This window comes from Piliocolobus tephrosceles, chromosome 10 (genome assembly GCF_002776525.5).
Source record: "Piliocolobus tephrosceles isolate RC106 chromosome 10, ASM277652v3, whole genome shotgun sequence".
NCBI classification, from domain to species: Eukaryota; Metazoa; Chordata; class Mammalia; order Primates; family Cercopithecidae; genus Piliocolobus; species Piliocolobus tephrosceles.
In genome coordinates this window covers 109,803,549-109,820,634 of record NC_045443.1, presented here as the reverse complement: position 1 = coordinate 109,820,634, position 17,086 = coordinate 109,803,549, and the positions used below count along the sequence as shown (strand labels likewise).

Sequence of the window (17,086 nt, the reverse complement as noted above, 5' to 3'; positions counted from 1 at the left end):
AACCCAGGAGTCAGAGGTTGCAGTGAGCTGAGATCATGCCACTGCACTCCAGTCTGGGTGACAGACTGAGACTCACTCTCAAAAAATAAAAAATAAAGTATTTTTAAAATATGATTTAAATTTTAAAAAAATTTAAAAAGAAAAAAAAAAAAGAATGTGCCAGCCTCATGGCCAGGCACAGTGGCACACACCTGTAAACCCAGCGCTTTGGGAGGCTGAAGTGGGAGGATCGCTTGAGCCCAGGAGTTCTAGACCAGCCTGGGCAACATGGCAAAACCATGAAAACTGTCTCTGCCAAAGAAAAATAATAATACAAAAATTAGCTGGGCATGGTCCCACACACCTGTAATCCCAGCTACTCAGGAGGCTGAGGTATCGCTTTAGCCCAGGAGGCTGAGGCAGCAGTGAGCTATGATTATGCCACTGCACTCCAGCCTGGGTGACAGAGCAAGACCCTGTCTCAAAAAAAAAAAAAAAAAAACCACCCTCAAAGTAAGGCTTTCTTGTTGACAAAAACCAGGACTAAAAGAGGAGTTTAAAAGGAGCAATGTTTCAGTGTGTGTTTCAGTGCCATTTGGTAAAATTGGCTTGTGTGCCGCGTAGTAAACATCCAGTACTTTGGGAAACATTATTCTAGGGACTTATCACCAACATGCTGCATAACCTTTTGAGACAGAAAATGATGGTGTTTTGCTGGCACCCTGCCATTGGGCACAAAGGTCAAAGCCTTCACCTCTGGGGCCAACCCCTCAGCTCTGAATCCCAGCTCTCTTGTCTGGTAGCTGTGTGACCTCCAGCCAGGCCTCCACCTCCCAACCTCTGTTTCTCCATCTGTAAGAAGGGACTGAATTGCACAGTCTCTGTTCACAGGGTTGTTATGAGGGTTGATTCTAGGCTCAGAACTGGGCCTGGAACATAGCCAGTGCTGCATAGTAATTACTGTTACTATTTTCATTTGCTTCAGGAAACTTCCTGTGGACCACGGACATGGCAGCCTGCGTGAAGGAGCTTGTTTTCCATCTCCTGGCAGAGCTCCTGCGCACTGTGCACACCCTGGAGCAGAGGCGGCACCCCGCTGGCCTGTCCTCCTCAATCGCCCTTCAGCTGAACCCCTGCCTGGCCATGCTGATGGCCTTGCAGTCGGAGCTCCACAAGCTGTACGATGAGGAGACGCAGAACTGGGTCTCAGGCAGCACCTGTGGGGGATCCGGGGGCCCGGTGGCCGGCGACCAGGGCAGGTTCTCTACGTATTTTCATGCACTCATGGAAGGGTGCCTGGCGGTGGCCGAAGTGACCCTGCCTACTAACATGAGTGTCACAGCCAGCGGGGTGACCTCCGCGACCGCCCCAAATCTCAGTGACTCGTCGTCCTCCTCCTCGTCCTCGCCAGGACAGACGCCGCAGAGTCCCAGCCTCCTCTCCAAGAGGAAAAAAGTCAAGATGAAGCGGGAAAAGGCCTCCTCGTCGGGCAAGCGCCAGTCTTCTCGCACTGTGGACTCGGACCCCACCGTACTCAGCATCGGAGGCAGCAAGCCCGAGGACATGCTGTGGTTCCACCGCGCACTCACCCTGCTCATCATCCTCCGCCACCTCACCAGGAAGGACCCACAGGGGCTGGGCGTGACGAGTGACGCCATCGCCGATGCCTGCCAGGCCCTGGTGGGCCCCACCGCCCACAGCCGCTTGCTTGTGATCTCCGGGATCCCCACCCACCTGGACGAGGGCGTAGTCAGAGGCGCCATCCGCAAGGCCTGCAACGCCCACGGCGGGGTCTTCAAAGACGAGATCTACATCCCGCTGCAGGAAGAAGACCCCAAGAAGCCGAAAGACAAGGCCGAGGGCGGGGACGGGAAAGCTGAGCCGGAGAAGACACTGGCCTTCCCTGGCACAGACAGCATGGAAGTCAGCACGTCCAGCAGCCTGACCCCCGCCATGAGCATCAGCGCCTCCGCCTCCACCAGCCAGGCATCTATCTGCAGCTCCCAGGGCATCTCCCAAACTGTCAGCGACCTCTCCGTGGATGCGCTGCCTGCCGGCCTTGAGCTGCCCATCCCTCCGGGCCTGTTGGAGCCCCACGTGGTGTCCAGCCAGGAGAGCCTGGACATTTCCCTGTGCAGCACCGGCAGCCTGGGCAGCCTGGGCAGTCTGGGGGAGCCCCTGGACAATGCAGAGACGGCCTTGGTGTCGGACATGGGCTCCATGTACACAGTAACTTCCCTGGACCACCAGCCCCTAGTGGCACGCCCCATCAAAGGCTTCGCAGTTGTGGAGGTAACAGCTCTCAAGCCTATGCAACCACTAAATCATGACCCATTTCAATCCCCCAAGCCTCTTTAAACCTTCCAAATTTATTTCCTAGTAGGTAATGGTGGAGCAGTCAGGGACTCCCTGGGGTAGCCCTTGGAATGAGCACAATGAGTCTGCTGGGGATGACATCTCTAAGAGTGACACCAAGTCCCATATCACAAAGTAGGGGAGCCAGAGGGCTCAGGGCCTGGCCTTCCCTGGTGGGTGGCTGCCATCGGTGCATTCTGACTCAGCCCCATCACATCTTCTTGAGCGGCCTTGGGTTCTTTTTGTTCTTTTTGGTGTTGCCATTGGCAGGAGGGATGGTCACTAAGCAGTGTGAGGATAGACTCCTGCCATTCTGTCCTAGGTGATTCTGAGTTTCAGATGACCTGCATGCTAGCGAGTCATAGTTCCACTACAGGATCCCATGTATTTCTTAGGCCTCGCTGTTTAGAAATCCTGCATCAAAGCCTTTCTGTGCCTTTGCGTAACAGTACAGGTAGGGAACTGACATGCGTTATACTCTCCCAGCAGGCTCTGCAAGGAGGGTTCAAGGATCAAGCAGCTGGTTTCTTTCCTAGAATCACTTCTTTGAATCCATCATCCTCCTTCGTGGAGACTTCCTCAGTTAGGCATGGATTTTTACTCCCTGGGAATCAGAGGCAAGCCACAGACCTAGCCGAGGTTTAGTGACGAGATTTCAGGTTGAGTCGTTTGCTAAAAGTTGCTGTTGTTGGCCTGTGGGTGAAAGTTTCCCAGGAGGTCCAGCTCACCGGAGTCGGGCAGCTCTCACATCTCTCCAGACGAATAGAGGGTTTCCAGGAAAAGGTGGGAGGGAGAAGTTCACCCACACTGAATGCCTGGTCACGCTACTTAAATCCTGACCCTGTTCTCTGTTCACACAGATAAGATCCCGAGCCAAAATTGAGAAAATTCGAGCAAGTTTATTTAACAATAATGATTTGATTGGTTTGTCAAGTTTGGATGGTGAAGATGAATTGATGGAAATGTCAACCGAAGAGATTCTAACCGTGTCTGTAGTAAATCAGAGTCTCTTTGATACTCAAGGGAGCCCAGGGTTAGAAGATTATTTCAATGATAAGTCAATTAAAGGTGGGTTCTGGATTTGTTTTTAATCTGTAGACTTTTTGTGGAGCAATTTTAGGCTCACAGAAAAAAATTGCATTAAAATCTCCTCTCCTCCCCAGTGTCCCCTATTTTTAACATCTTGCATTAAAGAGGAACTTGGCAGCTATTCCTGGGTTGCAGATTTTGGAAACAATTCAGAGAGTGTTGGGGAGATGGGACAAGAGGCTCCATTGTTTGCCAGTAGGGGCTGATTGTGTGCATCTTTGTAATATGTGAAAAGAAGAAATGTTCCCCTCCTCTCCCAGCTGTCAGGGCGCTGAAGGCCATGGGGGCAGCCCCTGCCACAGGCCTGCCATGTTCCAGCTGGAGAGGCTACCAGGGGTGGCTTTGCACCGCCTGCAACAGGCTTGAATGTGGGCTTGTATTCAAGTCATTTTTTCCTTTTTGTCTAGCCAGGCTTCCCCTGGTTCAAGTGCAAGTGTATTTATTTTGTTCTGTCCTATGCAGCTAGAACATTGCTGGTAAGTATTTGGTCATATGCTTGAGGACAGCTCATGCCTCCCCCTTGTAAACTGACCCCTGGGAAAGAAACAGTTCCAGCCCTTTTTTCTCTGAAGTCCCGTTTGCCAGCCCTTTTGCCATTCTGGTGGCTCTTTTGTGGCGCAAACTCTGTCTTCCCACTAATTTCTTTTTTTCTTAAATTCCTCTTTTTTTCTTTTTTTATTCCTTTTTTCTTTTTAAAATTCTTTTCTTTAAAAAAAATTATTTTACTTATTATTTGTACAGAGAGAGTCTTCCTATGTTGCCCAGGCTGGTCTCAAACTCCTAGACTCAAGCAGTCCTCCAGCCTCGGCCTCCCAAAGTGCTAGGACTATAGGCGTGAGCCATCACACCGGCCTTTATCTAATTCTTTAATGTTTGAAATTTCGTCATAGAGTTGCTGTGTTGTTTTGTGTTTTTGAAGTACAAAATTGTAAATTTTTTTTTTTTTTAAGACAGAGTCTCACTCTGTCACCCAGGCTGGAGTGCAGTGGTGCCGTCTCAGCTCACAGAAATTTCCACCTCCCGGGTTCAAGCAATTCTCCCTGCCTCAGCCTCCCCGGTAGCTGGGATTACAGGCATACCACCATACCCAGTTAATTTTTGTATTTTTAGTAGAGGCGGGGTTTCACCATGTTGGCCAGGCCAGTCTCAAACTCCTGACCTCAGGTGATTCCACCCGCCTCAGCCTCCCAAAGTGCTGGGATTACAGGTGTGAACCACTGCTCCCAGCCAAAAAATGTAATATTGAGTAGAGGTTTTGTTGTTTAAAATTATTACCCCAGGCCCGGCAAAGTGGCTCATGCCTGTAATCCCAGCATTTTGGAAAGCCGAGGCAGATGGATTGCTTGAGCCCAGGAGTTTGAGACCTGGGCAGCATAGTGAGACCTCGTCTCTACAAAAAATAAAATAAGCTGGGCATGGTGGCGCATGCCTGTAGTCCCAGCTACTCAGGAGGCTAAGCTGGGAAGATCACTTGAGCCCAGGAGTTGGAGGCTGCAGTGAGCTGATATCACACCACTGCAGTCCAACCTGGGTGACCCCATCTTTGAAAAAAAAAAAAAAAAAAACTTGCTTACCCTAATCATGAAATCTGGAAATGTTCCCTCAGAGGTAGGATCAGGGTGAGGTAAGTGAGATCTTGGGGACACAATTTAATGGGGCTCCAGAAAACTCAGTAAGATAAATAATATTCTAGTACAGTTTTTTTAAAGTCAAAATTAATGTAAAGTATCCATGATCAGCAAAGTGTTAAAATTTTAAATAAAGATAGGATCAGCATTACTGATCTTTTTCTCAGGCTCTGATATCGGTCAGCACAGCACTGTAAATATTTTGCTTATTATGGAGGTTTTTTTACATTAATTTTTTTTTTTTTTTTTGAGATGGAGTCTCGCTCTGTCGCCCAGGCTGGAGTGCAGTGGTGCGATCTCAGCTCACTGCATCCTCCACCTCTGGGGTTCAAGCAGTTCTCCTACCTCAGCCTCCTGAGTAGCTGGGACTACAGGCACTCACCACCATGCTGGCAAATTTTTGTATTTTTGGTAGAGAGGGGTTTTCACCACATTGGCTAGGCTGGACTTGAACTCCTGACCTCAGGTAATCCTGCGGAGGCCTACCTCAGCCTCCCAAAGTGCTGGGATTATAAGCGTGAGCCACCTTGCCCAATTTTTTTTTTTTCTTTAGCTCACAAGTGCTACTAAATAATTTTGACTGATTAAAATACTACAGTAAAGTATTGTTTATCTTGATGACTGAGGTTTTTGGCATTTCCTTGAATCTTGCCTGGCATTGAGCCTCGGTGGGCTCATCCTGGTCCCAGCCCTGTCCCTTATTGGCATGCGTTTTGTCCCCTCAGCTCTCAGCTGAGATGCCGGACATCTCAGCTGTCGATGTCCGGTCTGCTTGACAGGAAGCCTGAGGTCTTTCTGCCATGATTATCTTTCCCGGTCTTCTCATACTTTGATACTGAATTTTAGTTCTAGTTCCTGGTTCTTTTACAGTCAGACTTTCCACATATGGTACCTGGTCTTTTGGTACTGCATGGATATGCCTCATGGTGCCAGGTACACTCCTCATGTGAGGGTTGTTTTTTTGTTTTGTTTTGTTTTCTGAAACAGAGTCTCACTCTGTCATCCAGGCAAGAATTGCAGTGGCACCATCTCGGCTCACTGCAACCTCCACCTCCTGGTTTCAAGCGATTCTTGTGTCTCAGCCTCCTGAGTAGCTGAGACAACAGGCACACGCCACCACGCCTGGCTGATTTTTGTATTTTGCTTCACCATGTTGCCCAGGCTGGTCTCAAACTCTGACCTCAAGTGACCCACCTGCCTCAGCCTTCCAAAGTGCTGGGATTGCAGGTGTGAGCTACCGCACCTGGCCTCATGTGAGGGTTTTCAACTTGTGACTCTGCTGAGTCAGCTTAGGGCTCAGCCTCTCTCTTCCCCACACCTGCCCCTCCCACCCTCAGCCCAGATGTGCTGGAGTTGCCACAGCTGGGCCTGGCCTCGGCCAGACTCCCCAGGAGACGGAGCAGGCCAGAGGGAGTGAGGGGCCTGGGTTGCCAGGAGAAGGGAGTGATTCCTGAGAGCATGCAGATGGGTTCATGACTGGCCCTTTGGAAAGGCGAGAGCACCTTCTGGAGTGCTTGTTTGGGAACAAAAAAGTATTTTTTCAGTGCTCATAGACAGTTTTCTTGTATCTCAGAAAACTTTCTTTTTCACCTGCTCATTGCACCAATTTTGAAGAATATTTCCTAAGAATGCGATCACTTGTTTAACAAGTTGTACTTCCAACTAAAAATACTTGCTAACTGTCTATCCTCTGGGATTATTCTAGACTAAACTGCTATGATAAATAGCCCCAGGAGGACAATGACTCAAGTTCAGTGGAAGTTAATTCCCTGCAGATGTAAGAGTCAGGGTGAGCACTGAAGTGTGCCCACCCTCGGGGAGGGGCCTGTCATCCCCTAGCAGCCAGGTAGGGGCCAAGTGCAGAGGACAGCAGCCTGGCCCCCATGTGGCTCACATCCCACAATGACCACGGTTGCAGGGCCTCACCTTACGGCAAGGAAGGCTGGGCATGTGCTGGGCTGTGCCCAGAGAGGGAACCAGGCTTTGGTGGGCAGCTCGCCCTTCCTCTGATGTCCATCTACTGCCCCTTTCAAACAGTGTTTGCAAACAGAATGCTCTCAGGGCTTGTCCTGATGTATGTTCACGGCAGAATTGTTTTGCCCCCTCTCCATCCAACAGGGGAGAAGCTGGTGCCCGGGGCCAGAGAGGTTCTGACGGAGATATTTAAGAGCTGTGCCCATTCAGAGCAGACGCTGAGCCTGACACCAGCGAAGCCCATCAGAGTCTCTGACATTTATCTTAGCAAAGAGCAGATCAACTCCCAGACCCCAGGCAACCTCCTCCACCTCTTCTTCACCAATGTCCGGCCTCCAAAAAAGGTGCTGGAGGATCAGCTCACCCAGGTAGCTGCCCGTCCCCACCATACCCAGGCTGGGCCTCGGGTGCCCCACAGGACGAAACTCAGAGTCTCCCTGCCACCTCTGTGCTCCACAGATCCTGAGGAAGTATGGCGTGCCAAAGCCCAAGTTTGACAAGAGCAAGTACAGCAAGGCCGGGAAGGAGCAGCACCCCGTGAAGGTGGTGAGCACCAAGCGGCCTATCACCAAGCCGCCCACCAAGGACAAGGCCGTGCTCAACAGCGTCAGGTGTGTGCCCCAAGGAGCCTGGGCAGCCTGGCCTGTGGGCAGATGTGGGGGCAGCCTCTGTGCAGGAGCCTGGGGGGACTGCAGCTCCTCTGGAGGAGCCTGGTGTCAGGCTTTGTCGCCCAGGCTGGAGTGCAGCGGCCGGATCACAGCTCACTGCAGCCAGGCTCAAGCGATCCTCCCACCTCAGCCTCCTGAGTATCTGGGACTACAGGCATGTGACACCTCACCTGACTAATTTTTTAAATTTTTCTGTAGAGATGGGGTTTCACCATGTTGGCCAGGCTGGTCTTGAACTCCTGGGCTCAAGCGATCGGCCTGCACTGGCCTCCCAAAGTTCCGAGGTTACAGGCAGGAGCCACTGCGCCCGGTGGGTGTCTGGACCCTTTCTGCTGAGCTCTTTTCTGAGTCCTCAGCTCCATCAGGTGAACACTGGAGTTTCGTTTTATCCACAGGTGTGGTCAAATCCTGACCATGCAGGCTGGAAAGCCGACCCATCTAAATGAAGACAACATCTAAAATGTTGTACATTTTTTTGTTGTTGTTGTTGTTTATTATACTTTAAGTTCTAGGGTACATGTGCACAGCATGCAGGTTTGTTACATATGTATACATGTGCCATGTTCGTGTGCTGCACCCATTAACTCATCATTTACATTAGGTATATCTCCTAATACTATCCCTCCCCCCTGTACTTTTTTTTAAATCCTACTTCGTTTAGCCACACAAATAATGCATAGTTATTGTAGGAAGATTAGAAAATGCATAACGCCTTAAGCCCAGGACTTCAAGACCAACATGGCAAAACGCCATCTCTACAAAACAATATAAAAATTAGCTGACTGTGGTGGCATGCACCTGTGGTCCCAGCTACTCAAGAAGCTACTCAAGAAGCTGAGGCAGGAGGATGGCTTGAGCCCCAGAGGTCGAGGCTGCAGTGAGCCATAATCACACCACTGCACTCCTGTCCAGCCTGGGTGACAGAGCGAGACCCTGTCTCAAAAAAAAAAAAGAAAAAGAAAATGCATAGTGCCTATTGGAAATAATCAAATTGCCCCATGCATAGCAACTACTTTTAAGTAAATGACCTTTGATTTATGTCTCTATATTATTTTCTTAAGTTTTGAATGGCTAAAATAGTACAAAATTCAAAAGCATGTGCAGTGAAAAGCCACTCTTCCTCCCGACCATTCTTAAGCCTTGAAGTTCCCCTCCCTGAGCCTGCAAGGTTACTTCTGTAGCCTTTCAGAAGAACCCCTTCTATAAATACAGAAGCAATTCTATACATATGCCCAGTGTTGGGTACCATACACAATGTCCACACCTTGCCATTTTTATTTTTTTTTATTTATTTTTTATTTTTTGAGACGGAGTCTCGCTCTGTCACCCAGGCTGGAGTGCAGTGGCCGGATCTCAGCTCACTGCAAGCTCCGCCTCCCGGGTTCACGCCATTCTCCTGCCTCAGCCTCCCAAGTAGCTGGGACTACAGGCGCCCGCCACCACACCCGGCTAATTTTTTGTATTTTTGGTAGAGACGGGGTTTCACCGTGTTAGCCAGGATGGTCTCGATCTCTTGACCTCGTGATCCGTCTGCCTCGGCCTCCCAAAGTGCTGGGATTACAGGTGTGAGCCACTGCGCCCGGCTGCCATTTTTATTTAATACTAATTTTGGAAATCATTTCAGACCAGTACAAAAAGAATTCCCCATTCCTTTTTTAAAAAATAGCTACATGGCATTCCATGTGTGGATATGCATATAAATTTAATAGAATATTATTTAGATACGGGTCTATGACTCTCGAGTACACAGAGATGAAACCTTGATAGCAAAATATTACTTAGCAAGAATTGCTAGAGGAATTGTTTAACCAGAAAAATAAAGATTTTTAAAAGTTAATTCATTATGTAGAAATGGTGTTTTTCAATCAGCACTGTCCCATAGTGCTTTCTGTGCTGGTAGAAATCAGTGCTGTGTCTGTATCTGTGCTGTTGGCTACAGCAGCCCCTAAGCCACAACTGGCTCTGGGGCATTTGCAGTGTGGCAAGGGTGAACAAGAACTGAATTTGTGATCATATTTCATTTTAATTAACTTTAGGTAGCTACATCTGGCTAGCAGCTACCTTATAGAACAATGTAGCTCTAAAATATGTAGAAAGAGGGTCTGAAAAGAATCTCTACAAGATTTTTCACATTTTAAGGCATGGATTTGTCCTTGTAATTTGCTCAGTAAACTTTTCTCACTCAGAGCAAAGGCGGTCTTGAACCCAGCCCTGTCTGAGCCCGAAGCCCTAAGTTGGAGGAGGGGGCAGGAATGAATGACTGTACGAGGCTGTGTATTTCCTATCGGGAGGAGGTGTGAACGTGCATTAGTCTAATTCCAGTGCTTTGGTCTACAGCAGGACTGCCTTAAGTGAGAAGAAGCCAACTGTGAAGCCAAAGTCACCAGAAAAGAGCAAGCCAGATGAAAAGGACCCAGAAAAGTCCCCTACCAAAAAACAAGAAGGTGAATGAGCAGATGGGGCCTGGAGTGGGCTGGGACCTGCTTCCATCCTGGAGACTGGGCAGCCCCTCCGGAGCAGGCCTCTGCTTTTCCCGACTGGCCACTCTCCTACTGAGATGGCCTCTGCTCTGGGCTCTGGGTTCCCTGGGGTATCAGGCAGGGCAGCATTTCCAGAGATTCTGGGAAATATTCCTGGCCAGGGATTGCCCCTCGATGCCATCTTTGATGATCGTGAACTTGAGGAGGTAAAATAGCAGTTCCAGAAACACCACACGCCCAGGATGAAGAATAGATGATTGTGACCAAAAAGTGAAAATTGGGAAATCTGCATGGACACTTTCTTCTAGAAGGCACTGGCATAAGCTAGCAGCCCGTGCTGGGGCAGTAGAACGCAAGCCTCCAGAAAGGCCCAGGCAGCACTGGAGAAAGCTGTTCTTGTTGTCTGGAAAATTGCTTTGTCAGTCGGGGATGTTTTAGAGATTCATAGAAGGAGGGGACGTGGGAAACTGCAGCCTGTTGAGGGAGACAGAGCCCTTGGGGGCCTGGGCACATGAGGGCTTATGAGTGTCCTGTGCGCAGTGGGTTGTGATGGCAAATGACAATTCCCAGAGTTACGGGAGGGAGAGGGGAATTAGGTGGGTTGTGCCTTAAGGGAGAGGCTGTGGCGAGAGCAGGGCACGTTGGAGGTGTGCGACGTGCTCAGGTCTCCCCAGATTCCTCACACTGGACCCTTTCCACCAGTTCCTGAGGAAAAATACCTGACGCTGGAAGGATTTCACAAATTTGTTATTGACCGAGCCAAGCAAGACATCCGCAGCGTCTGGAGGGCGATCTTGTCCTGTGGTTATGATCTTCATTTTGAGAGGTAAGAGGGTTACCCCTCAACTCAGTTGGCACCTTGCATAGAAATTGTTTTCAGCCAAGAGCATAATTTCTGAGGAGCTGGTCCATCTCCCCTGTTGATAATGCTTTCTGAGTTATTTCATAATTTCTGAATTTTTCCCTAAGTGCTAAATGGGTTTTCTAACCCATTTGTAAACAAACCTGTTCTTTTTCTCCACACTCCTGACTTGGAGGCAGTGCTGCTCAGCTTGGGCTGCCGTGACAGGACACCACACACTGGCTGGCTTAAACAACAGGAACTTATTCTCTCTCAGTTCTGGAGTCTGGAAGGCCCAGGTCAAGGTGTCAGCAGTGTTGGTTTCTCCTGGGGCCACTCTTCTTGGCTCCCAGACTGCCACCTTCTCAAGGTCCCCACATGAAGTCTTCCCTCAGTACCTATCTGTGTCCTAATCTCCTCTTCTTACAAGGACCCCAGTCCTGTTGGATTAGGAGCCCACTCTGATGACCTCAAGCACCTCTTTAAAGGCTCTGTCTCCAAATACAGTCACACTGGGAATTAGGGCTTCAACATATGTATCTGTTCGGGGACTGGGAGGACACAGTTCAGTCCCATAACAGACAATTTCTTACCCAAAGAACCTTGTCCTCAGAGTCACACTTTGCCTCGAGTCCCCATTGCCCTCACTCCTTCCCAGGCAGGGGCACAGCTAGGCCACAGCTCTCCAGGGCTCCAGGACTAAATATAGTTTCCCCTTTCCAGCTGTAAGTGAATCCCAGGCACTCCAGAAATCACCCTGCCCTGCCCTCCCTCTGGCTCACACACGTGTGCACATACACACACACACACACACACACACCCCTACTCAGCCTTGTCCATAGCAAGTGCACCCGGCATCAATCAATGAAAATGGCTACCAGGCCGGGCACGGTGCCTCACACCTGTAATCCCAGCTCTCTGGGAAGCACGAGGTCAGGAGCTTGAGACCAGCCTGGCCAATATGGTGAAACCCTGTCTCTACTAAAAATATGAAAATTAGCCGGGCAGGGGGTACATGCCTGTAGTACCAGCTACTCAGGAGGCTGAGGCAGGACGATCGCTTGAACCCAGGAGGCGGAGGTTGCACTGAGCCGAGATCACGCCGCTGTACTCCAGCCTGGGTGACAGAGTGAGACTCCATCTCAAAAAAAGAAAAAGAAAATGGCTACCAAGGCCGAGCGCGGTGGCTCACGCCTGTAATCCCAGCACTTTGGGAGGCCGAGGCGGGTGGATCACCTGAGGTCAGGAATTCAAGACCAACCTGGCCAACATGATGAAACCCCGTCTCTACTAAAACTACAAACATTAGCCGGGTGCGGTGGCAGGCACTTGTAATCCCAGCTACTCAGGAGGCCGAGGCCGGAGAATCGCTTGAACCCAGGAAGCAAAGGGTTACAGTGAGCCAAGACTGCACCATTGCACTCCAGACTGGGCAACAAGAGCCACACTCTGTCTTTAAAAAAAAAAAAAAAAAAAGGGACAGACAAGGTGGCTCACACCTGTAATCCCAGCACTTTGGGAGACCAAGGTGGGCGGATCACCTGAGGTCAGGAGTTCAAGACCAACCTGACCAACATGGTGAAACCCGGTCTCTACTAAAAATATAAAAATTAGCTGGATGTGATGGTGAGTGCCTGTAATCCCAGCTACTTGAGAGGCTGACGCAGGAGAATCACTTGAACCTGAGAGGCGGAGGTTGCAGTGAGCTGAGATTGCGCTATTGCACTCCAGCCTGGGCAACAAGAGCAAAACTCCATCTCAAAAAAAAAAAAAAAAAAAAAAGAAAAAATTCTCAAAAAAGATTTTTTTAAAAAATCCATTTTCAGAATTAAGAAATGCTTTACTGGCCGGGCGCGGTGGCTCATGCCTGTAGTCCCAGCACTTTGGGAGGCTGAGATGGGCGGATCACGAGGTCAGGAGATCGAGACCATCCTGGCTAACATGGTGAAACCCCATCTCTACTAAAAAAAAGTACAAAAAACTAGCTGGGCGAGGTGGTGGGCGCCTGTAGTCCCAGCTACTCGGGAGGCTGAGGCAGGAGAATGGCGTGAACCCGGGAGGCAGAGCTTGCAGTGAGCTGAGATCCGGCCACTGTGCTCCAGCCTGGGCAACAGAGCGAGACTCCGTCTCCAAAAAAAAAAAGAAATGCTTTACTGCTTGCTGCCAGCCTTTTGTACCATCATTGAAGGCTCAGAATCAGTCCCTGAATGGATCTTGCATTATGGTGGCAGGGACAAGTTTTCTGAACTTGTTTTAGAAATCAGAAACTGGGCTGGGTGCAGTGGCTTACACCTGTAATCCCAGCACTTTGGCAGGCGGATCACGAGGTCAGGAGTTTGAGACCCGCCTGGCCAATATGGTGAAACCCCCTCTCTACTAAAAATACAAAAGTTAGCCAGGCGTGGTGATGTGCACTTGTAATCCCAGCTACTTGAGGGGCTGAGGAGGAAAGGGAGGGAAGATCACTTGAGCCCAGGAGGCCAAGGCTTCAAGTGAGCTGAGATCCTGCCACTGCACTCCAGCCTGGGTGACAGAGTGAGACCCTGTCTCAAAAAAACAAAAAATACCCAATAAAAGGCCACATTCATAGGGGCCCTCTGGGGTGGTGATGATGCCCTGACACATCCTCCCTGCCTCACCATGGACTTTTCTAAGGGAAGCCAAAGGCTTCTGCTTGGATCATTCAGCCTAGAGAGCCTCTTTCAGAAGGGGGGTTCCCCTTCTGAAAGAGGCTTAGGTCTGTCTTTGAGCACTCTTTGGATTGGACAGAGGTGGCCTGTAGGAAGGAGACACCTGATACCGCCCCCTTCCCCCGGTCCCCAGGGTAATGTTCCCAATATGACAGGTGGCCCAAGGTGCTACAGGCTCTGGAATTAGAGGCTGTGCCAGGCATCTGCCTGCCTGCCTGCCTGCCTGCCTGCCTTTCTTGGGTTAATAGCCCAATATTTGTGGAATAAGGACATGCACCCTTTCTGAAAACCTCACACAGTGTCTACCCACCCAGAAGGTCATGTCCGGAATTCGGTGCCCACAGATGCTTCAGTGAATATTTCACCCAACATTTTTCTGGAAGTACATTTTTTCAGTCCCCTGAAGTGGGATCAGACAAGATATACTGCTCTGCAGTCTGCTTTTTTTCTTTTGAGATAGGGTCTGACTCTGTCACCCAGGCTGAAGTGCAGTGGCACGGTCACAGCTCACTGCAGCCTCAACCTCCTGGGTTCAGGTGATCCTCCCGCCTCAGCTTCTCCAGTAGCTGGGACTGCAGGCACATGCCACTATGACCAGCTAGTTTTTGTGGGGGGTTTTTTGTAGAGATGGAGTTTTACTGTTGCTCAGGCTGGTCTCAAATTCCTGGCCTCAAGCAATCTGCCTGCCTCAGCGTCCCAAAGTGCTGGGATTACAGGCATGAGCCACCTCGACTGGCCTGCAATCTGCTGTTTAAAAATTTGTCCACATCATCCCATATTATTCCACTTGATCATTTTCCTGGCTTCCTAGCTTTGCGTTGTTAGGTGCAGTGTAATTCAGCTAATCCCCTATCGATACACAGTTGGGTTGTGTCTGACATGGCTGCAGTAACACAGCCCTGCAGCAGTGCCCTCAGAAGCACACTGTGGCCCATCTGTTGTAAGAGCTCCACAGGTGAATTCTGGAATGGGCTTGCTGGGAAAAGAATAATGACATCAGTGACACCAGCAGCTGACAATTCTTGTGCATTTGGAACGTGCTGGGCACTGCTGTGTGCTTCACAGGCATCCTGTCACTGAATTCTTCTGACTGGCCAGGCGCAGTGGCTCACTCCTGTAACCCTAGCACTTTGGGAGCTGAGGCGGGAGGATGGCTTGAGCCCAGGATTTCAGAAATAGCCTGAGCAACACAATGAGACCCCATCTCTACAAAAAAATGTAAAAATCAACCAGGCGCATTGGCTCACGCCTGTAATCCCAGCACTTTGGGAGGCCAAAGTGGGCGGATCACAAGGTCAGAAGATCGAGACCATCCTGGCTAACACGGTGAAACCCCATCTCTACTAAAAATACAAAAAATTAACCAGTCGTGTCAGCGTGTGCCTGTAGTCCCAGCTAGTTGGGAGACTGAGGCAGGAGAATGGCGTGAACCCGGGAGGCAGAGCTTGCAGTGAGCTGAGATCGGGCCACTGCACTCTAGCCTGGGCGACAGAGCAAGACTCTGTCTCAAAAAAAATAAATAAAAATAAAAAAATAAAAATTTTAAAATTAGGCAGGAGTAGTGGCTTGCACTTGTGGTCCCAGCTACTGGAGAGGCTGAGTAGTGGGAGGATTGCTTGAGTCCAGGAGTTCAAGGCTGCAGTGAGCTATGATCACCACACTGTGCTTCAGCCCAGGCAACAGAGCAAGAGTTTGCCTCTAAGGAGAAGAAAGTTTTGTAACACACTGCAGGCTGATGCTATTATGAGCTCCTCCTTCATCCTCACGCGCTGCTGCCAACTCTCGGGAGTGAGGCACGGGTGGGTGCCTGGTGCCACCTCCCAGAATGCTGCAGCATTCCCACTCCCGCCAGCGTGCTTGGCTTGCTTCTTTTGAAAGAACTCTCCCCATGAGGAGCTGTACAGGCACCAAGAAACAACCTGGAAGGCGAGGCTGTCTTCTCAATGTGCTCCAGGAGCTGAGGACAAGACTCTGTAAGAGAAATTAAACAGTCATCCCAGTGCACCCCACCTCACTTTGCCCTTCTCCCGCTGTCCCCACCCCCAGGTGCGCCTGCATTGATGTCCGACATGCACAGAAGGCCTCAAGAAAGTGGACCCTGGAGATGGACGTGGCGCTCGTGCAGTACATCAACCAGCTGTGCCGCCACCTTGCCATCACACCCGCACGGCTCCATCCCCACGAGGTGTACCTGGACCCTGCGGACGCTGCTGACCCCAGAGTGGCCTGTCTCCTGAGTATGTGGCCCTGGGCCTGTCCCCTCCCCTGCTGCCTGATGCGGGCACGTCCCCTGACAAGGGGCGTTTACAAGGGCTAGATTCATTTAGACGCCCATCAAACGGACACTTCAGAACATGAACACCTGCTACGCGCCAGGTGCGCAAGGAAAAGGGGGCTGACGAAACAGGGAGAGCAAGCCAGGGGGCCGGGACTGTGGCCTAATTAGTCTGGGGCCTTTTTAAATGCCCATGAAAGCAAAGCCAGGGAGCAGATACAGAAATGCATGGCTGCAGGGGATGCCCAGGCCACTGCCTGGAGGCCCCACTGAGGCCAGGCTGCCATGGGGGTGAGAAGCATTTACAGTCTGATAGCTTGCAGTGGAGGCATTAGCCTTCATAATGGAGAACACCATGTTTTTATTAAAAGCTAGGATTGCAGGAAGTCCCATTCAGGTGCCCCTGTCTTTCGAAAGAGAGAAAGCTGTTCTCTGGGTCGGGCGCGGTGGCTCATGCCCGTAATCCCAGCGCTTTGAGAGGCCAAGGCAGGCAGATTACCTGAGGTCGGGAGTTCAAGACCAGCGTGACCAACATGGAGAAACCCCATCTCTACTAAAAATACAAAATTAGCCGGGCGTGGTGGCACATGCCTGTAATCCCAGCTACTTGGGAGGCTGAGGCAGGAGAATCGCTTGAGCCCAGGAGGCGGAGGTTGCAGTGAGCCGAGATCACGCCATTGCACTCCAGCCTGGGCAACAAGAGCAAAACTCCGTCTCCATAAAAAAGCTAGGATTGCACACAAAATATAAATTGTTAGTTCCCAGACGTCCCCCCTTTACAAGGTGTTGGCGAGCAGCTCATTACACTCGTACCAGGGGCTGTGCTCAGCCACTTGCCTCATCAGCAACAGGTGCAGAGCCCTTGCTCTCTCCTGGGTGCCAAGGAGGTAAAGGTGGGCAAGAGGTTGTCCCTGACTTCCGCCTGTGGCAATGTGGAGGGTGAAGAACTGAAGGGCAGTGTGCCAGTAGCACAGTTTACTGGTTTTGATATGACATCGCCATTGGGGGACGCTGGGTGAAATGTACACGGGACTCTTTGTGCCATTTTTGCAACCTCCTATATTATTATTTCTTTTTTTTTTTTTTTTTTTTTTTTTTTTTTTTTTT

The 17,086-nt window shown here is 50.2% G+C and overlaps 1 protein-coding gene across 5 annotated transcripts in view; it reads left to right on the top strand.

Moving 5' to 3' along the window:
- Positions 1 to 17,086, top strand: part of HECTD4 (HECT domain E3 ubiquitin protein ligase 4) — a 228,613-nt gene that overhangs the window by 199,901 nt on the left and 11,626 nt on the right. For all 5 annotated transcript variants that reach the window (XM_023203793.1, XM_023203776.3, XM_023203754.3 and 2 more), the window contains exons 61-67: positions 965 to 2,271; positions 3,195 to 3,402; positions 7,170 to 7,393; positions 7,485 to 7,636; positions 10,031 to 10,137; positions 10,876 to 10,999; positions 15,751 to 15,941. In XM_023203793.1, the coding sequence (XP_023059561.1) occupies positions 965 to 2,271; positions 3,195 to 3,402; positions 7,170 to 7,393; positions 7,485 to 7,636; positions 10,031 to 10,137; positions 10,876 to 10,999; positions 15,751 to 15,941 (2,313 nt within the window). The remainder of the gene's footprint in view (positions 1 to 964; positions 2,272 to 3,194; positions 3,403 to 7,169; positions 7,394 to 7,484; positions 7,637 to 10,030; positions 10,138 to 10,875; positions 11,000 to 15,750; positions 15,942 to 17,086) is intronic.